General features: G+C 49.0%; 9 protein-coding genes across 9 annotated transcripts; 5 read left to right on the top strand and 4 right to left on the bottom strand.

Annotated features, from left to right (window-relative positions):
- Nucleotides 1-1,367: 1,367 nt before the first annotated feature.
- Nucleotides 1,368-2,026, top strand: TGAM01_v203285 (hypothetical protein; the record flags this gene model as incomplete). Its single annotated transcript, XM_024549173.1, has 2 exons — nt 1,368-1,599; nt 1,854-2,026. The coding sequence occupies 2 exons, from the start codon at nt 1,368-1,370 to the stop codon at nt 2,024-2,026; spliced, it is 405 nt and encodes a 134-aa protein (XP_024406151.1).
- A 307-nt stretch (nt 2,027-2,333) lies between these two features.
- Nucleotides 2,334-3,231, bottom strand: TGAM01_v203284 (hypothetical protein; the record flags this gene model as incomplete). Its single annotated transcript, XM_018803072.1, has 2 exons — nt 2,334-2,680; nt 2,751-3,231. 2 exons carry the CDS (start codon nt 3,229-3,231, stop codon nt 2,334-2,336), a joined length of 828 nt encoding a protein of 275 aa, XP_018663838.1.
- A 1,447-nt stretch (nt 3,232-4,678) lies between these two features.
- On the top strand, nt 4,679-5,433 carry TGAM01_v203283 (hypothetical protein; the record flags this gene model as incomplete). The annotated part of the gene is made up of 2 exons (XM_018803071.1): nt 4,679-5,102; nt 5,177-5,433. The coding sequence occupies 2 exons, from the start codon at nt 4,679-4,681 to the stop codon at nt 5,431-5,433; spliced, it is 681 nt and encodes a 226-aa protein (XP_018663837.1).
- Nucleotides 5,434-6,267: 834 nt separating this feature from the next.
- Nucleotides 6,268-6,717, top strand: TGAM01_v203282 (hypothetical protein; the record flags this gene model as incomplete). The annotated part of the gene is made up of 1 exon (XM_018803070.1): nt 6,268-6,717. The coding sequence occupies one exon, from the start codon at nt 6,268-6,270 to the stop codon at nt 6,715-6,717; it is 450 nt and encodes a 149-aa protein (XP_018663836.1).
- A 1,053-nt stretch (nt 6,718-7,770) lies between these two features.
- On the bottom strand, nt 7,771-8,184 carry TGAM01_v203281 (hypothetical protein; the record flags this gene model as incomplete). Its single annotated transcript, XM_018803069.1, has 1 exon — nt 7,771-8,184. The coding sequence occupies one exon, from the start codon at nt 8,182-8,184 to the stop codon at nt 7,771-7,773; it is 414 nt and encodes a 137-aa protein (XP_018663835.1).
- A 590-nt stretch (nt 8,185-8,774) lies between these two features.
- Nucleotides 8,775-9,839, top strand: TGAM01_v203280 (hypothetical protein; the record flags this gene model as incomplete). Its single annotated transcript, XM_018803068.1, has 1 exon — nt 8,775-9,839. The coding sequence occupies one exon, from the start codon at nt 8,775-8,777 to the stop codon at nt 9,837-9,839; it is 1,065 nt and encodes a 354-aa protein (XP_018663834.1).
- A 1,882-nt stretch (nt 9,840-11,721) lies between these two features.
- On the top strand, nt 11,722-13,746 carry TGAM01_v203279 (hypothetical protein; the record flags this gene model as incomplete). The annotated part of the gene is made up of 2 exons (XM_018803067.1): nt 11,722-11,777; nt 11,847-13,746. The coding sequence occupies 2 exons, from the start codon at nt 11,722-11,724 to the stop codon at nt 13,744-13,746; spliced, it is 1,956 nt and encodes a 651-aa protein (XP_018663833.1).
- Nucleotides 13,747-15,760: 2,014 nt separating this feature from the next.
- TGAM01_v203278 (hypothetical protein) lies at nt 15,761-16,629 on the bottom strand (the record flags this gene model as incomplete). The annotated part of the gene is made up of 2 exons (XM_018803066.1): nt 15,761-16,291; nt 16,570-16,629. The coding sequence occupies 2 exons, from the start codon at nt 16,627-16,629 to the stop codon at nt 15,761-15,763; spliced, it is 591 nt and encodes a 196-aa protein (XP_018663832.1).
- Nucleotides 16,630-17,874: 1,245 nt separating this feature from the next.
- TGAM01_v203277 (fanconi anemia group M protein) lies at nt 17,875-21,249 on the bottom strand (the record flags this gene model as incomplete). Its single annotated transcript, XM_018803065.2, has 1 exon — nt 17,875-21,249. One exon carries the CDS (start codon nt 21,247-21,249, stop codon nt 17,875-17,877), a length of 3,375 nt encoding a protein of 1,124 aa, XP_018663831.2.
- Nucleotides 21,250-21,498: the final 249 nt, after the last annotated feature.

Below are 21,498 nucleotides of genomic sequence, written 5' to 3'. Positions count from 1 at the left end.
GTAGAAATAGTAGAAATAGTAGAAATAGTAGAAATAGTAGAAATAGTAGAAATAGTAGAAATAGTAGAAATAGTAGAAATAGTAGAAATAGTAGAAATAGTAGAAATAGTAGAAATAGTAGAAATAGTAAAGGAGGAGTTGAAAATTGTGAAGATATTGACTTTTTAGCTTACCCATTAAGAGGAAAGAATGTGTTAAGCAGATGCATCACATGAATCACACGGTCTCCAGGAATCCCGCAGGTTGCCCAACCGCCGACGACTGAAGCTGCCTCAACCTCTGTGCTACCCTAATTATCAGCATAGGTCTATCATGGCGTGAATGAGAGTATACAACACACCGAAGAGTATTTAGCCACGTGTAAAAACGCTCGATCATGGTTTTGAGTCCACCTGGAGCAGATGCTTGGAAGATGCTGCAGCCAAGGCGGCACGGATCCGCAAAGACACCAAAGCCAGTGCCCCAGACTATGTTTGCCATCTTTTAAAGAAGACAAGAATGAATAATAAGAGGGGCCTTGGCGAGACGGGCGATCAGGCGGATGAGATCCTAATGCTTGAATATAAAGCCTGATATTCTATCTTATAATAAATTCTCTGTTGTTGCCTCGCCTTTGAACCATCTTCTCTTTCGCCATGCCTCCCCCCAAAAGTACAAGTGGTGCGAATAACCACCGCGAGTTGGCATGTATGCATCCGATCGGAGGCTTGGACTCTTCAGCCAGCCATAAATCAATAGCTGTTGCAAATCGCTTGTCGACGATTTCCTCTTAGGGCTGGGATCCTCAGTCGCCCTCGCACTGGATCGTTTGAGACCAGACCAACCGCAGTGAGCTAACTACTTACATCACCTACATCTCCAGCAAATGGCGTTTAGTGGTCACGGTAGGCGCTTGGAGGGTATTTGTGGCTGAGGCAATCACACCAGGGCCTCGGAGGACGCGGTGTGAAGTTTCAGGGCTCGCCCATAGAACAGTATGTTGTTCTACCAATATGCACTTGTGGCGGCGAATGGCCTGGTCTGAGCCCCGTAAGACTATCGGTCCACGTACACGCATGCACCCCTGCTGCCTTCAATAGTGAACTTTGCACCAGACGAGGGTACATGTAGGGAGGATCATCAGCTCAGACAGGTTCTGATATACTTTACCCAACTTGGGCAGGTGAGGGGGTTGGTTGACGCCACTAGCCCGAGAGACACTCAAGCCTCTTCCCTCACGCACGCTCAGTGAGTCAATCAACTAGGCCGACTGAGAGAACAGGTCCGGAGAAGGGCAGATATCTAGTCCTCGACGAGCTCTCTTGGTTCGTCAAGCGATATTTGAATACTTCATCTTCATCTACCTTTCTTTGCTGTGAAGACCAAAAATGCCGGATACTGATCCCTCCAACCCAGGCCGTGACACTTCGGCCGAGGCCGGTGCTCCAGACGCCGGCGAAAGGTCCTCGCCGGCCGCTCCCGCACCTTCAGTGCCCGGAGAGGATCCGAAGCGTGTCCCGCGGTACCTGGAGCTTGACCCTGAACTCTTACCGTCGGATTCTTCCTGGTCCAACGACCCAAAGCTCATGAAAATGGAGACGTATTTCTCTCTCGATCCAGGTACGCTTTTCTTTTCCCTCTTCTGCGCTGTTTTCCCTTTCTCTTCTGTTAGAGAAATAGTATCCAGCACTCCAGCTGCTGCTACTGCTGCTACTGCTGCTACTTCTATTTTCGTTCTTACGTAACTATTACTGATACCACATCAGAGGTTCCTGGTCTCGCCGAGAGCTTTAATCTGGACAATCTCATCCCTATCATGGTGAAGGTCGACTACGACGGCGGCAACACCTTTCTCCTAACCGTCTATGGGACAGACAACTTCTACCTTTGGAACGAGATAGACGCCGCCATGTGGGCCTTCAGGAAGCCTAACAATGGGTCTCTGAAGCTCGAGGACGTGGTTAAAAAGGTCCGTACTAGTACCTACAGCGGCCAGGACGTGATTCAACAGTACAGAAGCGAATTGGGCAGCTGGGGACAAGGCTAGTCCGCAAGACTGGAAGTTGGGGGTGCCAATTTGAGATGATGACTACATGTAGCTTCTCTAGGGCCCTGGGAAGATTTGAGAGCCTATTGCCAAGGTAGCCTATCGCCAAGACCTTTAGACAATGTAGTAGCTTGCTTTATTCAGTCTTGGCCAGTCTTATTTGATTCGATTAGCAGCTTCAACATGCCCTGCAGCCAAGTAGAGTGATGGAGATTAAAATTATACCAAGCAATGTATCTCCCTGGAGTACAGTAATTGCTAAACAGAAGCTTTCATAATCAATCGTGTTCAAATCAAGCGAGTAGTACTAATTAATATTCAACCCCATGTCGGCGGACCCGGATGACCCTGAGACATCAAAGTTCCCCGGCGACGGACCCTCCTCGCCAGGAACCCTCATCCTGATAAGCCCACCTGTATCATTATGGATCAAGGTGACTTGGTCCGTCCCCAGCGTGCCAAAGTCCACCTTGCACGTCGAGGAGCTGTCTTTCAGAGTTGGGCTGGTCAGGTCGTAGGGGTTGAACTGGCCCACCGCGACGTAGAATATCTTGGACGGCGCAATCTGGTACTCTTGGCCGGGCTCGGGGACGAAGGTGGCATAGGGTCCGATGTTCTGGCGCATGGACGAACAGAAGCCAACAACGTACTGGTCTGGTCGCCCCGTCAGCATCAGACGCCCGCAGCGGCTACATTCGGGGATATCGAAGGATGAGCAACTCACTGTGCCTAGCTTCTTTGACTGAAAAGTCTCGACCAGTCAGGATGGAAAAACAGCCAGTGACGCCCGACGGGGTGATTTCCTCCTTGGTAAACACCGGCGTACCATCAGAACACTCAATCCGGAGCGTTGTTCCGGGCACAGGCCTGCCCCGCTCATCTGAGCATCCGAGGTTGACGGGGCGCTGGTCGACGACCTCAATGCCCGTGCCTATGCGCTTCCTGTGCTGGTTCTGGGGCGACAGGTCAGCTTCGACATCGTATACGCCGCATGTTGCAAAAAGCTTCTTGGACAGCATGAAGCTGGCCTGGCCCTGGGGACTAGCGACGCCCCGGACGCTGGTGATGATGCGGGTGACGACGTCGACGGTGGAATCCCCGTTGCGCTTGATGGTGGGGGCAGCGGCGAAGATGGCGTACGCCTGCTTGATGTTGGACTGGTTGTTAATGGAGACGATGTACGGCGCCATGGTGCTCTTGGACATGGTCGAAAGCAGCATGCTAAAGGGGGTTACACTGGTAGACTGGAAGAACCTCGCTCCAACGAGCTAGGAGTATCTTGAACGGGCAAAACAGCAAACAGGAATCGCGATCATCAAGAAAGACGTCGGAGAGAGACATGGGACTTGAAGCCGAGTAGGTGACCTACGAAGAAGGTCTATTTGCGTCTATCCGCACAGCCGAACCCCTTGCCCGCGGTAGTGTGTATGCAGGGCAAGAAACGTAGGGCGAATCGGGTTAGTTGGTGGCGCTTAGAGGAGAGAACCGAAACCGATAGTACGTAGTCTATTACACGCGTTTGTTTCCCCAGCTTGGCTCTTCCTTGTCCATCCAAGCCATCAACCCAAATCCGACCAGCCAAGCCCCAGCCCTACCTTCCTCAGCTCCCACCAGCCGGGACACTAAGCCATGTGCGGACGAGTGACGGGCGGGTACACCCGCTAGTGTCCATTAGTGTCCGCTGATCTGGGTCTAGTCGTGAAGTGCACGTGTTTGCGTGTATCCATTAGGACCCTGCCGTCCCGTCCTGCCGCAACCACCCGCACGCGGCAAGGTTGCATCCCAATCCCCGCAGTCAAAGGGCTGCGCATTGTCTAACTGGGTTCCATTCTATTGTTCCGATACTCAGCCCAGAGGCGCGATCGCTGGCCCCATTGAAGCAACTATCGAACGCCCCAGCGGCTATTCAGGCCTTCCTCTCATGGCCCTGCTCTGGTAACCGCTGCTCTCTCCTCCTCGCGGACACGCCGATGCAGGCTCTACATTCTGTTCTTCTGAAGAGAGGGGCGTGAATCTGACTCTCAACGTCCTATTCGGATTGATCATCCTCCTGGGCTGGCTGAAGAGAGACTATTCGATTCTATCGATCGTCACTTCAGACGTTCAACGTCCTCTTTGGCATTAATCATCCTCTTGGGCTGGCTGGAGAGGCACTATTCGATTCTATCGATTGCCACTTCAGAGGGAACAAGCAGGATCCTCACCTCATTCGTCACGGTGCCATGATCCTGAACCAGCCGCGGGCGCCTAGACTGCTGGATAATCCACTATCACCACAGCTTCGATGGAAACACCGCCTGGAGGCACAAGTCTTAGGAGCTTCGTCTCCGGATTCAGTCAGCCTGCAGTCTTCGGCGTCTTCCCTTGGTCTAGGGCGGTGTAGTGTTTGCTATCAGGACTCGAGGGAGGGGCTCAGCACCGTGGAAATCTGCCTCGTTTCCAAGCTGAGATGGGGACAATCTGTCGCTGGTCAGAGGAAAAGTCGTCCAGTCTTGCCAGTCTCGCCCGTATATAAGACCATCTTCCTCCTCGATACAACACTGTCGTTTCATCAGCAGCCATCATCAACACAGTCTCAACTCCAAAGCAATCTTTCAACTTTCAGCCTATCCATACTCACACTTACTACTTCTTTCCCCAACCACCTTCAAGATGCCTAACAACTACAACATCACCATCAAGAACAAGTCTGGTAGTCTCCAGCAGTATGCCCTCTTCAACAAGGTCCCCATCGTGTCAGGTAGAGTCCAAGAGCAGGTCTGGTCCAACATCTTCGCCGTCGACAAGGCCGCCAACAAACAGGAGATCCTCTTCGAACTGGTCAACGAGTACAACGCCATTGTTGGCAAGAAGAAGGCCAACGCTAGCGGCAGCGTCACCATTACCGTCACCGGCACTGAGCCCGTTACCCTCGGTTATACCGAGCCCACCGGCCAGCCGGTCCCGGGAACTAGCTTGAGCATGCTTGTCGCCGACGACACTCCCCAGTTTTCCACCGATGCTCTCCCCAACGCAAGCTTTCCTAACGCCTATGAGATCCGCACCGGCAACTTCAGCAATGCTGAAGCCAAGGCTGGTACGTTCTTCACCCACCTCTACTCTGGCGGGCTTCGTCCCCGGTTGAACTTGCTAACATGAAACGTCCTGCAGAGGGATACATGATTGGTCTGGGTGCCAAGGGCGGCTCCGACGGTCCCGCTGCTACCTTCGTTCCCGAAGCCCAGACGAGCTACCAGATCCAACCGGTCAACACCTACTACGTTGCCGTTGGCGACTTCAAGAAGGGACAGCTCATTGACGTCACCAAAATCGGAGGAGTCTGCCTCATTGACTTCACCAAGCTCCCCAAGAATGTTGTCGTTGTCCACGACGACCACGGTAACCTCACCGTCCAGATTGGTGCTTAAGAATCCACTCTATTAGTTACAGGTGGCTGAGGATGATGCTCATTCATTTCTTTTGTTTCTTGTGGTGAGGAGGACAAGTGGTCGATAGTTGAAGGTGTGGCCATGGTTAGAGATATCGTTCCTAGAGCCTTGAAAACTTTGTACTTCCTTCGTCAGACAATTGCTACAGCACACTAGAAACTTTTCTCTTAACTTTCTATTACTCTTTCGCATTGTGACTAGAAACCTGAGCAGCTTGTTTACCTCCTGAATCTCCAGATCCGGCAAACTAGCAACAAGTGGGCTACATGGAAGGCCACATGGTTATGAGTATGATTCGTATATCATAGTTGACGTAAATTCCATTCGTTTGTGTTATATGTATTCAAATGTTCCTAACTTCTGCAAAATCTCATTGTGAACATGTCTAAAGGGGCTTGCTCCTTGCCGGCGCCACTACCACTGTATGGGGGCTGGTCCGAAGGTCCTTCAGCTCATCAATAAAATGCCCAAACAGGCAATCTTTGTCAAGACTATTGGCAATGCTCTTCAAGGCTATTGGATCCAAGAAGCAGGGCAGTACAGGTCAAGTACTGAGCTGGACTTTCTATTCGTCTATCGCTATGGAGATATTACGTGGTATCCGATGGCTATTTAAGTTTCGGCCATCCCCTCGCCTCCTCTCTCGATACTCTCTAGCATTCTTTTCTCCTCACTACTCATTGACACCTAATATTGCCAAGTCAACATAGCCCGCAAGCAATCCATTTCACGAAGTGCTCCCATCTTGTCTCATATCAAACACCATCTCAACATCTCCTTCCCTTTATTTTTCTCCATCGCTAAGACCCCAAGATGCAACTCAAGTCTTTCAGCCCGTTTGTTAGCCTTGCTTTCTGGTCTGCGATGCCCTCACCTGCTGTTTCAGCCCATGGCACGGATGCCGCCGGCGCTCAAGTCGGGCTTGGTCATGAGTTCGGATCGGCGATGCAATCACTCCTGGTTACGGCTCCACCAAGCTGGTCGCTGAAATACTGCTCGATGCCTGACTGTAACCAAGCTAGCGGCGGCGTTTGCAACGTACGCACTGGGCAACAGGCCACCCCTGGCTGTCAACAATTCGGAATACCAGGCGGCGCCGTTTCCCTCTTATTCAGCTCCGATATTCTTGGCCTCAGGGTCCGACTCTTCACCGGGGACGACTGTACCGGCACTGCAAGAGATTTCTGGCCTATTAACCCGATCGATTGCCAGGATTTCAACGACGGGCTGCCATGGGGCGCCGAGTCGTTTCTGGTATTCTAGACACACGTAGGGCTGACTGGTGGACCTTTTTCTGGGCTTTTAGGCCATTCGTGTAGAGGTCTAAAAATGGTCTTAGAGGGTCTTTGTTACCAAAGAGTCACAAGAGTTACAAGATCTTTAGTTTGAGAAGATAAGTAAATAAACAAAATTGGTACAATTCGAATGCAGCCAAAAAGTACATGTAAGCTCAGGGGCTAATTCTCCGTGCTGAAATGGACACTATATCTGTTTGTGAAGTATATAGATGTACCTGAAAAAAACCTCACCGTCTTCTAAATAACGCGAACGTTATCGCAAAGAGGAAAATGCCCATGTACTATACCGAAGTGCCAATTCACCGGCAAAAACGATCGAAGTGTGTAGGTAGCCTTGAAATCCAATGTCTCACTTTGAGAGGCAAATAACGCAACTACAATTTTGGTCTTAGTCAGCCCAATTGGCTTGGGTAGAGCGTGCTGGAATTAGGTCTTGACCAGGTTCAAGAGGAGCAAAAGCGCCATTTATAAGACAATATTGGTTGGTGGCGAGCTGGAACTAGGTCTCGACTACGTACAAGAGCCAATCCTCTTACCCTTTACACCCATGGCGGCTACAGAGTAATTATCATTGGGCAGCATAGCAGCCACACAGAGTCTACTGCCAGCTGGTTGACAAAACCACTTCATGCCAATTTCGATGGTTAGTGTCTCCCTGTGTTTTCTGAACATCCATCGTAATAGCATATATGCACTAAATCTACATACAAAAGTTGCTCAGCGGACCATAGGAAAGAGTTGCTAAGCGTTACCAGACAGGTGCCTATGGCCACGTCCTACTTTTTTCTCCTTGACTTCAGGCTATTAACCAGTTAGACATAGTATCATGTTTCGCTAAAAATTCATTTGCTAGCCAGCACTTCCCGCTGGCTATACGGAATGCCGCATGAAAGGTAGCAAATCTACCAAAAATGAGTAGTAGTAGTAGTAGATTAACACATACAGATATTCGCGTAGTCCAACGACATTGTCAAGTGATAGCACAACTCCAGTATCACACTAATATAGTAACATAAAATCAACCTCGTCGGGTGAAAGCTTGCAATAGTCTTGCCACATCTTCATGTCCTTGGTCGGCAGCACGATAGAATGGCGTGTATCCGTAGTGATCTTTCGCTTTGACATCTGCGCCATGCTGAAGGAGCAAGTCCACTATGGCAAGATGTCCTCTATCAGCTGCTTTATGTAAAGCTGTTTGGAGATAACTGTTCTTGGCAAGTAGATCGGCATTTGCATCGAGAAGAAGCTGGGTGACTGCTTCGTCCCCCGCCTCTGCGGCGCGGTATAGGGGTGTTGCATTATACCCGTCCACCGCATTGACATCGGCGCCTTTCAGTATGAGCAACTTGGCAGTTTCTTCGTCAGCGTTGGTAGACGCCTGATGGAGAGGCGATGAGCCATCGAGATCTCTCGAATTGATCTCAGCGCCCATGTCTAACAACAGCGCCGCCGTATCTGTATGCCCATTCTCCACGGCGTGATGCAGAGCAGTCTGCCCGTTTGAGTCTCTATCGTGCAAAGATGAGCCTGAACTGATCAAACTAGATGCCACAACCATGAGACCAAAAGAAGAAGCTAGTGTTAAGCCGTATACTTGTGTCCGTGGCCTAAAATAGGCCCCCTTGACTAGGTTATCTGCATATTCCTTCAACCAAGAGATAAGATGGACTTTGTTTCTATCGCTCAGTAATGCAATTGCCTGCTGGTTGATATCATCATCGCTAACTTGCCTCAGATGATTTCCCCAGTGTTGCGCTGCGTAGCCGAGAAGCGGGTTGTTTTGCAACAACGTTAGAAATGCATCCTGGCTCGTCGCACTTGTGGCGCCGCAACTCGATACCATCTCTCAGAGGTTATGAATCTTAAATCCTACTAGTCGTAATAAGAGAATATCCTTTTCCTTTTTGCTGAGCCTCGCACATCTTATCTTACAACGCCGCACCGTCAAAATGCCACAGCAACCAGTCTGCATTATTGGAGCGGGCATTGGAGGCTTAACGCTCGGTCGCTGTCTTCTCAAGAATGGAGTTGCAGCGGTGCTTTACGAGCGATTGGTCTTCAGACCCGCGCCATAACTATGGCGTCACACTCCACGCCTCGTCTTATATGCCACTCCTAGAGATACTGGGTATGGATGAAAGCGCTTTCAGGCGTCGAATAGCCGTGAACGGATCACTAGGAGGGAATGGAAATATTGAGTCCAAGTCCATGGTAAATCCTGGGCAAGTAGTTTCTACCTCGTTTCGCGCTAATCGCGAAAAATTTGAGAACTTGCTTCGCGAGGGCCTGGATGTCCGATGGGGGTACTCCCTGGAAAGAGCGGAACAAACTTCGTCGGGGACGGCCTTGTACTTTCAAAATGAGGAACAGCTTGAGAGTTTATGCGTCGTTGGAGCCGATGGACCGCACTCGAATACTCGGAAATCCCTCTCTCCGAACACGCCATTTGGTATTCTCCCATATGTCGCTTTCAATGGCAAACGAAAAGTAAAGCGTGCTCTATTCGACAACATCTACGCCCCAGCATTCAATGATTCAAATGTTCTAGAGATGAAATTAGACGACCTTATATTGAATATATTCATCAATGAGCAACAGGCTATTATAGTGAGCGTGAGCTGGATCTTCTCGCGCCCGGCTAGAGGCTCTACGGATCCTCTTCACAAACCCAATCGCCCAGTGTCAGGAGCAACATATATTCCAGACGAATTTTTCGACGAAGTAGAAACTCTGAGTGGATTAAGCCAGCCATTTAAAGAGGTTTTTGACGCGGAAAAGCTGAGGATGGAGCGTGTTTTGCATTGGCTTATGCGTTCAGTGCTTGTCAAACAGCAGGAACTTTACACCCTCGCCAAGAAGGGCGTCTTTTTCATGGGCGATTCTGTGCATGCAGAGCCAATACTGGGAGGAGAGGGCGCAAACAATGCCATCACGGATGGTATCGAGCTTGCAAAATGCATCTCTGCTTGTGGCCCAAGTGGCATCCTATCGTGGTACGAGGCTAGGTATCGTGTGTGGGAGAGAGGTATTCGCAATAGCGAAAAGGCCATCATTGCGATGCATAATAGTCAGAAGGCTGCTCTATGATGATATTTTACCAGAAACTAGTTTGAATGCAAAGGCCGCCGAAGTCTTCATAGAAGCTAATACAATATATATGCGCCCAGTAAACCCCCGCTCCCTGTGATGTATTCTTTCATATGAGCGACAACTCCAAACAGCATATCGATTCAAACTCGAGATCTTATACATACAGAACTTACATAACAGAGTCATAGTTGAGCAGACAATGTAATTAATCTTGATATACAAGACTCAGTTCGAAAAATAAGTGGAAATACCCATCACGACACCGACTACGCCTATCACAGCACCAAATACTCCCAGGCCAGTATCTAAACTCTTCCAACAAACACCCGCCACGGCACCACAAACGATAGAAACAATAATGCACAGCACATTAAACGCTAAGAAAATGAGTTTGTCAAACTCCAAGCGAACTAATAATGCATTTCTGGCACGGATAGTGCCGGGTGCCTCGTCCAGAGCTGTGAAACGACGATACGAAGTGACGAAGTCGCATCTGGCTGGGATTACTCTGGGGTTGCGCAAAGCCTTTGTGAGTATGTGGCAGCGATGCTCGGTTCCAATGTCAACGATGCATGGGAGGTCCTGAGAGATAGCCTCAATGGGTACCTGGGAACAGGCCTTTGTTAGTCTCAGATTGGGGAGATACCTCGCGACTCATTTAAAATGTAAACGTACTGGGCATATCGTTGCATTGTAAACTACCGGCATTAGAAATGGAACAGCATTCATTAATTTGCTCATCCAAAATCCTCGAGAGGTCACAAGATTCTTCTTAAGCTTGAGAGAAACATCCATCCATTTGTCGGAGGGTAGAAGCGGAATGTGATAGAGAAAAGAAGCCCCATGAGTGAGCATGACCACACGGAGGTCGATCCCGGTCGTCTCAAGTTGGCCCTCTATTTCAACATCCCATGATGAAGACATGATGTAAATCTAGAATCTGATTCTAATTAAACTTGACACAATGACGCTGAGATCAGAAGATAATGGCGGTAGCAGGCGCCGCACCATTGTTAAAGACTTTATTTCAACTAGCTTCATGTTTTTTAGGAGTATGGTGGTTCCTAAAATGTGGACGGGAGAGTTTCAATTGGGCATCGTGAAATTGTGGTAGAGCAATGAATGATCGACAGGTTTCTCCATAATAGAAAACAGCATCTTATAAGTAAGGAAGGCTGCAGCAGCCAGAGACGCTCAATCTTGTAGGATACAACTGAATACCAGAACGGAGTACTGGCGCAAATTAGGAAGACGCCAGGGCCATGCTGCTAGAGAATAGGCAGGGTTAGATGCGTAGCATATAGGTGTTTTAGGAATCGACAAATGCTGGCTTCCGCTTTGGGAGGCTCAGCATTGAGCAAGCCTGTGTTAGTGCATGAGATTCCTAACAATCTCCACGGCGCCGAGTGAGAGCCTCGACGGGAGATGGGCAGACCGGAGCCTGCTGGTGGACACGAACCCCTGCCAAGTTTGGGCGGGCAGACGTTAAGTTAGAAGAGTTAAAAATGCATCCCCGGTCAGTCTCAGCCCATAGAGAGCTTCCCCTGGCGTCCAATACCCACTCACACACATGTTCCTTGCGCTGGCCGTTTGTGGTGGCGGATTCCTAAAATGGTGCACGACCAATAATAACGACCACAACCACGGGTAGCGATTCCTAAAATGTAGGTACATGTACGGTGACGACGTGCCAGGCACCCCAAAGGTGCCAAATCGACGATGTATTTAAGTCTCGTAATTCTCGCTGTTCTTCTCAATCTCTATTGCTCTCAAACGGTTTCAAAGCCCATGGCTACTTTCCTCGAGAATCTGCCGCTTTGATAAGCCCCCCGTCTTCAAGGACTCAATACTCTGGTGGCATCGCACCGCCGTCGCCATCATGTGCGCTGCTCCGTCCCCGCGCACAGCTTTCGTTTTGGTCGAACGCTTAGGAGAGTGAGTGCGCCTCTTTGGGCATCTATACATGTACTTATGTACTGCTCATTCATGCTAAACACTGCCAAGGGAGACTCTTGAAATTTATTCGTGCGGCGACGGCCGCTTCATCCCGGGCACTCCCAGCGCTGATATCGAGATCTGCTTCAGAGTCTACAAGACAGAGAGCTCCCTCAGCATTCATATTCACGAAAACAGCCTCCTACAGTGGTTGCGTGCAGTCCTCCTACCGTACGACGATCTCGACCATGTTCTCTCTGATGCCTCGATCAGCATGGACACACTGCTACCCTACTACCCACAAATGAGTGCAGCATTCAACCAGAATCAAACTGAGGGCCACAGCTTCGACGCATTGGACTTGTTTGTCCGCCATTTCCTTCGCGAGGGCTCGATTTTTGCCTGCTTCGGATTTGAGCGTCTCCACGAGGAGCAGATTCTCACGGAGCTCCAATTTCATCATATCCATAGTCGGAGTCGCTCTATCTCTGAAGACCTCGATCTTCTAGACGAAGCGATTGGCGAGCTTGACGAAGAGGATATCCAGGGGCCAATCTACCCTTTCCCTTTTATAAATGAGCCCTCCCTATCTCAATTACAAACTGCGATCAAGCAGCACAACAATATTTTGGTGCACAATGCACTTGCCATGGATCCAGGCTCCGTTGATGCCAAGACTTTATGCCTCGCCATACGCCATTATGAAAGGGACGTCTTTCAGCTTCTTCTTGGGCGTGGTGCCCAGGTAGACGGTGATGGTTGCGTTGCTGGGCCATTGTACCATGCCGCAAAAGCTGGCCATATGGAAGCAGTTCAACTGCTTCTCATTCATGGCGCCAATAAAGAAGGGGGAAATTCCTGCATCAGCGCAGCACCCATGAGTGGCGCAGCCTCTGGCGGTCACCTCGAAATTGTTCAATACCTCTTCGAACAGGAAAATGCCAACGTCAATTGTAATGGGTACAAGTCCCCGCTATCCCGTGCCATCAAGCATCGTCACGCGTATATTATCGACTATCTACTGAGGGCTGGCGCGAAGGTGCTCGAGGAAGATTATATTCGGCTTCTGTCTCAGTTCTTGGAAAATAGCAACGTCCCTTATAGAGACATTCTTGGGAGTTTCATAGCCGGCATGAACAATAACGCTCGTGATCTCCTATTTTCGAGAGCCGTATCAGAGGTGATAGAGGCTGATTCAAATATTGACCCAAATGAAATAAAAGAGCTAAATGGACAACTCAAAATATTCAGCTCTCTATTAGAGGCTGGTGCCAATGACTACCAAGCCAGGAGAGCCTTTAAGCCGACCGGCGAATTTGTAGAGAGCAATTTGCCGTATGAGGAATCGAGCAAGCTCATCAGCGATTGCGAGGCGGACAATATGTGGCTAAAAGACGATTTTATTGCCAGTACTCAGACTGATTACACTCAGACGGCCCGTGAGCTCACACTGGATTTTATTGGCTCCAAAGGTCCCAAAGATTCTGAAAGCTTTGAAGATTCTGAAAGCTCCACAGATTTTCAAAGCTTTAACCGCTCTGCCACTATACATGCCCGACAAGTCGACATCTCCAAAGTTTGGATTAATTACCAGCGGATGGCCCGCCAGCCCACACTAGATTTCATGCCCTCTAAAGGCTCTGACGTGGAAAATTGTCCGGCGGTTGCGGCTATACAAGTCCAAAGCCGCAGAAACATGACGCGGCGATTGATAGCAAAGGTTTCGAACTCTTGTGAAAAACTGCTAGACGCAAGTACCAAAGGGGACGCCTCTACTAATCTGATAGAGTTTGTAGACCATATTGGTACCAGCATTTCCGTCTGGAGGAGCGGAACGCGCGCGATTCGGGACATTTGCGAAGGGTATATGCCGCGCTGCCTTTCGAGTATTGTCAGCGCTTTGCAAGTCGCAGACGCAATGCGGTCGGCCGTTCCATCTTCACAACTAGGGTGCTCGAAGGAAGAGTAAGCATGCTAGAACCCTCGATGATGGTGTTGACTTGGACATCTGGCTAATAATATCTAGATTTGTGGATGATATCCCACGATGGGCTACTCTACTAAGCCCGGACGACCAATCCCTGCTCTTCGAAATAGCTTATTATATCTGGGGCGTTCCAGTCTCAACAATCGGCCAAGAAGGGGCGGACAATTTCTCGCGTCCTCTAGAACTCTTACAACTCCTAGTCAACCGTCTCGTGAGAGCATGTGGGCTCTTTGACCATGGATCCGCAAATTCTCTTGGTTCTTACCGGCTGCAAACTCTGCGACAACAATACTTTTCTACGATTCGTTGTGGTCATACATGTGAAAGAAGGCTTCCTTTAACCAAGTGGTGTCCATCACCAACGCAAGGCGCACTTGGGAATCTGCATATCAATTCCTCCAAGCCACCTGACCCGGAGATGGAACAGTCCAGTATTCTGGCGCGCATCACTGTCTTCATGGCGGGCGCTATATTCGGCGCAATATTGCTCTATTTATGCCGTAGGTTCTAGGTTTTTTGCCCCCATCCATCCGACTAACATCATGACAGTGTCTCGATACGGCTTTTCGATCCTACGGCTGCCCATGCGGATTCCAGATGACGGGCAAGATTTGGCTTTGGATCAGATAATAACCCGAAACTCGGTCATCCTCACCATGTACCTAGAATCTACGTCTGATATTGACTTTGGGAGCTGTAAGAGCATCAACCATTTGCTGCCTGACAGTCTCTCCACAGAGAACTTCCAGGATAATACTACAGCCGTTCAGTCATCCTACGATATTAATCATATTATACTCGGCTTTCCTAGGTAAGCTTTTGGTTTCGCTTGTCCTCAAATCTTGTACTAATAATATAAGCACGGTCGATACCATTATGGAACCCACGCCAGCGAACAGCTCTCCCAGTGTGTCGTCAAATCTTTCCACCTCCTCATCCGCCATTACTATCTCGCCTTCTCCAATTACCACACCAAGAAGTGTCCCGACTAGCACAAGCGCGTCGATGGATGGAACAATCTGTTGCGAGTACTGTAGTTCAAAATTTAAACTGGGGAGGAACGGCCACAGGGGTCAAGCAAGCAATCTTCAAAAGCACATAAAGAATTACCATCCCGAAACTCTACAAAATTACTACCGAGAAATATACAAGTGCCGCTACGGCTGCGGTGCAGTGGATCCCAATAAATGGAATATTAAGGTCCATGAGGAAAATAACTGCGCGAATAAGAAAGGGAAGCAGCCAAGACGCCATGGTAAGTGGAGGCGTTTTACTACAGGAACATCCTAAGTTGTGAGTTGGCACCGGTGCGTATTATGGGGAGGCTTGAAAGGCGTTGTAGTCGAGTTATGGCGAATGGGCAGACATTGGACATAGCGATGACGGTGTTTGAGCTTCTGATTTTCTCTGGCGGTGGCATTATAGTGACTTTAATTTATTCAGACGTTCACGACTTTCGTAAAATTTAGTCAATCAGGTAGGATGCTACGCGCTCTGGCAAGCTTGGGAAGCCGCCTATCGAACCATTTTCTCCCTTCCGTTTGTCTAAATATATACGTGTTTGTTTCGTTTGTGGCACATAAGATGATCGGTAAAATGCAGGTCTATTCTAGGTCATTAAAGATATCAGCCAGTTCTGGTTGGATTAGATCATTGGATATGTCTGTATCGTCGTCCTATTAGTCAAATATTATAATGATTTAAACTGTCTATAAAACTTAAACATGATTCGTATTGGATAGCTATGATAATATAAGAGTTCAAATTGTACAGACTCGTTGACAACTGTCTTTCATAATTTGTCATTTGAAACCGGTTTTTTTTTTCTCATATCTTTTCGTAATAATTGATGAGGGAGTGATGAAGCCACCTCGCTTTTAGTTGCAAGGACCAACTTTCCATAATGTTAATACATCGTTCCAATCCAGCCACTGGCAATCATAACCAATCGGACTTGCTGCAGACATCTTACAAGTTACACAAGCCAGCTCATGGCTTAATAGTAGCGAATGGACCTAGGAGCACCATCACCCCAGAGTCCAATCACAGACAGCACAAAACCAGCGGCAGCTAGGCCAGTCCTAGCAAGGTATGCTCTCGCGGCACCGTCAATGTTGGCCCTGACCTCCTCGCCATTGATATCTTCAAGCTCTGACTCGCTAGGCAAGTCTCCCTCGCTGTGCGAATCACCCAAGACCTCGTAGCTCGCTTCCATCCTGGCCCTAGACGAAGTGGCTTTGCGGGTGCCGGAAAGCTTCGAAGTTGAGGTGGCTGGCTTGGGGAGGTAGTTAGGAGCTACGGCAGACAGCACAGCGAGCAGGGACGTATAGAAGAGGTACGGGTGGCGAGCATAGCGCGGAGACAAGACGAACGACAGGAATAGCGGAGCGGCGGCGAGAGATGAAAGAGCGAGGACTGGGAGACGGAGAGCGGATTGGAGAGAGGTCAAGGCGTGGGCGGCGGAAGATGATGATGGGAGGCTGACGAGGGTCGGAAGAGTGACAGCCGAGACGGTGTATGAGACGCCCTGCGATGGCAAAGAGTCAGTACCAGATTCACACTCGGTGTTGAAGGCTAGAGCCGAGATTGGTAGCAATGCGATTGGCATTCTGCTGCTGCAGCTCCGATTGCTTTGGCTTTTGGTTGTTCATATCGGCGGCTAAAGCTACGATGATGCAGCCGAGTATGCGACTTTGCTGAGAGAAGAGGGGCATTCGGCTATTTTTCGTCGTTGCTACCACAGCCCTTTCTCCTCCAGGATCCAACAAATCATGAAAAGACACATCATAACAATGAAAAACTCACCGTCAGCAGGCCGAGGGACACTGTGCCCACAAATTTGAGGACCGAAATCCCCTTTGCCATGGCGATTGATGATGATATCTCTGTTGCGATACGAGGCGGGGAGGTTGATGAGAAGAGGTAAAGCTACGGAGCTACGGAGCACTAGAAGGGGAGAGATGGGTTGAATTAAGCTAGAAACAAGGGTCGCAAAAAGGAATAGCCGTTGCCTGCCTGATGGAACGCCGCTTTGCAGATAAGGCAGATAAAGCGCTTTGGTTTCAGCGTCACGTCATGCCTTTGAAGCAAGCAAGCAATGACGGGCTGCGAGTTGAGCAATGGCCTATAAAATTGTGGGGACTTTGACTTGGATGGCAATGGGCTGGACGGATGACTAAGGAGAGGTTTGAAGTAGGGGTTTCGAGCTAAGATCTCCACTTATTGTGAGTGATTCACGTGCTACGGCGGGAACAGCTTTGCCGTACCACAGCTACAATTTTTCTTTTTTTTTGCTCCTAAACTAAACTCTCTCTTGGATATATCCAAAACAAGAGGAAAAGATTCGCAGTCGCGCTTTTGATATCGAAGCTTGCTTTCATTGACTAGTCCTTTTCCTTCTTTCTTGCTTTTCTTGCTACTCATTTTCTTTTCTTATTAACAGACAGCCAACTGCACAGCTGTAAAATGTACGTTTATCCTTCTTCCCGTTCTCTCCTCCACGCAGCCATCACGAACACACGCAAACGAAAAAATACAATTCCTTCTCCTTACTACATGATGAACTACATCACCCATTTTTTTCTTATAGGAAGAGCCGTCTGAGACTACCCCCGGTCAGCGGATACGAGCGACCCTTCTGGGAAGCTTGGGGATGCTGTTCCTTTGGTCGCTTCCAGCAAGACTGTCGTGGGTACCAATGCTCAATTTGCATCGTCATATGCGCAATTGGGTGTTCCGCAATGGTCTCGCTGGCGGCGGTGGGGGTCGTAGTGCTTATACCTGGGTATCTGAAAAATAGTTGAAGAGATTTGGATTTTTGGAGCAATTCCACCATCATATTCATTTCTTTTATGAGTGCTAACCAGCTCTTACTAGGTAAATCATATTTGATCAAGTGGAAAATGTCAAGACGGTACTCGGACGAATCATCCATTAACGTATAGAGTCATCAATTCGTGGCTTTAGAATCTTCCTGCCGCTGCGCAGATAGCTAGCTCCTAAGAAAAATTTGGATACTTCGTAATTTTAAATACCATTTTTCCACTTTGAAACATTCCTTCCCTTCAAACCTTGCCAATGCTCAGCCCCCGTGTCCTTTGGTCGCCTCTCTTAAAAATCACTGTCATCGCTGTCCAAGATTGCAGGCCTTCCGCGTCGCGCCCTCTTAGCTGGGGCAGACCCTTCATCCAATCGACCCTTGGAAGGCCCAACAAGCAGATCAAATTCGGGAACGTCTTCGCTCTCTTGTGTTGCTGTAAACTGAGTTGGGACAAAATAAGGTTTGCTCGTTTCTGCTCGTGGCGTCCGTTCTTTCGGCCGCTCTTTCGGCCGCACAGGCGATGTCGCCTCAGAATCCAGCATGCTGGAAGTCGCCTGGTCATCACCCACAACAAAATCTAGCAGATCAGCCCCGTCGTCCGAGTCACTCTCATCCAGCAGATCGCTATCTCTTTCACAGTCGTCTCCTTCTTCATCACTGCCAATGGCTGCTTTCCGTGAGTATTTGCCTTTAGACTTTGCATTCAACTTTTTACGTCGTTTTGCTTCACTTAATCGAGGCGGCAGCCCAGGCTCCTCTTCTTCGGCATCTATGTCAAGATCAGAGTCAAACAGCTCTTCATCTTCGGAACCCAATTCTAGTAGGGCGGCGGGTCGAGAACTCTTTTTAGGCACGGTCTTTTTGGTTAATGGCTGAGCTTTTGACTCAGCTTTTGACTTTGCTTTTGAGTGAGCTTTCGGTTGAGCTTTCGGTTGAGCTTTTGGCTGAGCTTTCGGGGCCGAGATCCTTCTCCTCTTCTGCTGAACCTCAGTCCCTGTTCCGCTGTCATCCGAATCAACTTCGATCGCTGATCGCTTTTTTCCGTCCGGTGTGTTCTGAACATCACTTGCATCCGTCTCGCCATCATCGGAATACACAAAAGGCTTTACTGGGATCTCAAGGTATTCGCTTGTATCCTCATCGCGACACGGCTTTACGAGGCTATCGGGATCTGCACCCATCTTTCGTAACATTTTGATACAGCGTTTTGTGTGAGTCCCATGCGCAACCAAGGCAGTCGGCCGTAGCTGTCTTTGTAATATCGGGTTAGCAGTGTAGTCCGGCAACTCAGTTTCTTCAACCACACTACGGTTGAACGGGAGATTCCGGTAGATTCGATCGAGCTCATAAAGCTCGTCTGCCCCAAGCACAACGCGCTCCAACTCGGGAACCGCAGCGACATCATCTAGCTCGGGATTTCGTTCCGGCTTCGAGCTTGATCTGGACAAAGGCTGCTTTGTCCTTGGCGTGACCTGCATGAAATCGCTGACTTTCTGAAAACCAGTCTGAACGCCATCTGGCATATGGAATTTCTTGGGCGGTTTCTTCTTCCCCTTGGGCACTTGTCTCTTCTTGGGTTCCGGTAATGATGTATTTTGCGTGTTTTCGATCGGAATCTCCACATGCCGCATGTCCACCTCTGGCCGTATATCCCGGGGAACCATTCTTGTAGAGAGATCAAACCGAAAGTTGAACCGGCTTCCTTCGCAGATGAGCTGCTGCATCTTCTCATAATTGTCCTTTGACTTGGCAAACTGTTCCTCCTCTTTACCTCTCATCAGGAGCAATGTAATATTGCCTGTGCGCTTTCGTCCTGTTCTGCCCATTCGCTGCAGCATTCGAATAGGTGATGCTGAAGAGTCGTAACATACGATGAGATCAACTTGACCAATGTCCAAACCTTCCTCTCCAATCGACGTGGCGACTAAAACGTTGAAAGCGCCAGTCTTGAATTTCTCAATGGTATCTATTTGCTGCTTCTGCTTCATGCCTTCGCCGCGCTTTCCATCAGCTTGCCCAACAAAGACAGTAGCTTTGATGAGAGGTCGGTGGGTATTAAACATGCGAACGATTTCCTCGGCAGAATCACGATACTCGCTGAATACAATGACTCGTGTTGCCTCTCCATTGTCCATGAAGTGGTTCAACACACAATCAGCCAGAGCGGTCAACTTTGGATGTCCTACAAAGCCATCCGTCTTGAGCCATCCAGAGATTTTATCCATCATTTCTTGAAAGCTTGTGCTGTCAAGGATTTGGCGCCTATACTTGGACCCCTTCTCACCCTTTCCTTCTTGTTCGCTGCGGAAGTCGACCATGTTATCGTAAAAAGGTCGAATGCCATGATATTGCAGAAGTTTGATCGAATGAGCAAGACTCGTCAATACGCTGAATATTGCCCGCATCATAAACTGAACCCCTTGATTGGTGCGATGTCCACGCGCAGCAAACCACTCCTTCTGCGCCTGGATCAAGCCATACGTCGTGAGAGCCATTGGATTCCGTCCATACCATATATTTTGGGCGCTGAGCTTCTCCGTCAGTGGCTTGAGAGCCTCAGTAAAGAGCTCTCCAATAAGATTGATCTCGTCTGAAGGCTCCAGAACTATTTGGTCGATATTCCTCTGATGCACATACTGCCGAATATCCAGAGATTCTTCGGTTCTGATTTCGCAGTGCGAGATCCCCAGATTATCAATTACCTCTTGTACCGTTTCAACCTTTGAGCCAGGTGTGGCCGTCAGAGCCAACACTCGGAAACTGTTGGAAAATCGACGAATGAGTTTGGTGGCCTTGGCATACGCATATTCTCCCACAGCGCGATGAGCTTCGTCAATGACAATGAGACCAATGCTCTTGGGGTCTGCGTATCCATGCGAGAGATCATTAAGAAGCGTTTGAGGTGTCATAAAGAAGACTCGTCTTTTTTCCCACTCATCGCTCCGCAGTGCAGGAGGGATATCGCCAGTAAGAAGTGTCGTCTCCGATCGGGGAATTCCCGCAATGTTGTAACAAGCGTCAATCTGTTGAGTTACAAGCGGTTTCGTTGGCGCCACAAAGACGATTTTGGCCGTTTTCGTCCAACGATAAAAGTTCAACATGACTGTAGCAGCAATAAATGTCTTTCCTAGACCAGTTGGCAAGGCCACCAATGTGTTGTTGAACAGGCTGTTTCTGACAATGCTGTACTGGTAGTCGCGAGTTGGCCCCAGATTCGTCGGATACACCCAAGTTTTCATTGCCTCTCTGTCGAGCTGATGCGGACTAGGTTGTTCAGGCGGCAGATCAGCCCGATAGACCCTGGCAGTCGTAGTTTGAGATGCGCGAGGAGCATCATCAGTTGCTGCATGGCCACCCCATAACGTAGTCTGTCTAAAAGTCCCTGAATTCGTCCGACTGAAGCCAGAGCGTGCAGTTACTGCTGGTCTTGTAGGGGCCTGTACGCTCTTTCTGGGAGGTTCCGGTGAAGAGAAGGCATCTGAGGGTAAATCAAGAAGCTCCTGGGACACGCTCTGCCCATTGTTCAATCCATGGACATGATTCGTAGTAACTGCACTCGAATTAGATGTTGATGCAATTTGCCCTCCATTAGATGAAGATAATTGATCAAAGGCAGCAAGCATATCCTCATCGGCGATATCATCATCGAACTCATCGGAATCCATGGCTGGCAAAGGCCATGTACTGTGGTCTCCGAATATCAAACAACCCTCAGTTTCATATTTTTTGAAAGGTTCTTCAGAACATAGATAAAATATTTGGTCTTGATCTCGGTTGTTGTATTGCCAATGCTGAATCGCGTAACGTACTCTGTAGATCTTTCTTCTATTCTCTAAGCCTGCGTCGCCAATGTGACGCGCCAAACGGTCACAAAGACGCGAAAAAGGTACCCTGTCACGTGGTTTAAATGGCCG

Source organism: Trichoderma gamsii, assembly GCF_001481775.2.
Source record: "Trichoderma gamsii strain T6085 chromosome Unknown Scaffold_8.2, whole genome shotgun sequence".
Taxonomy (NCBI): domain Eukaryota; kingdom Fungi; phylum Ascomycota; class Sordariomycetes; order Hypocreales; family Hypocreaceae; genus Trichoderma; species Trichoderma gamsii.
This window is presented reverse-complemented; position numbering and strand designations above follow the sequence as displayed.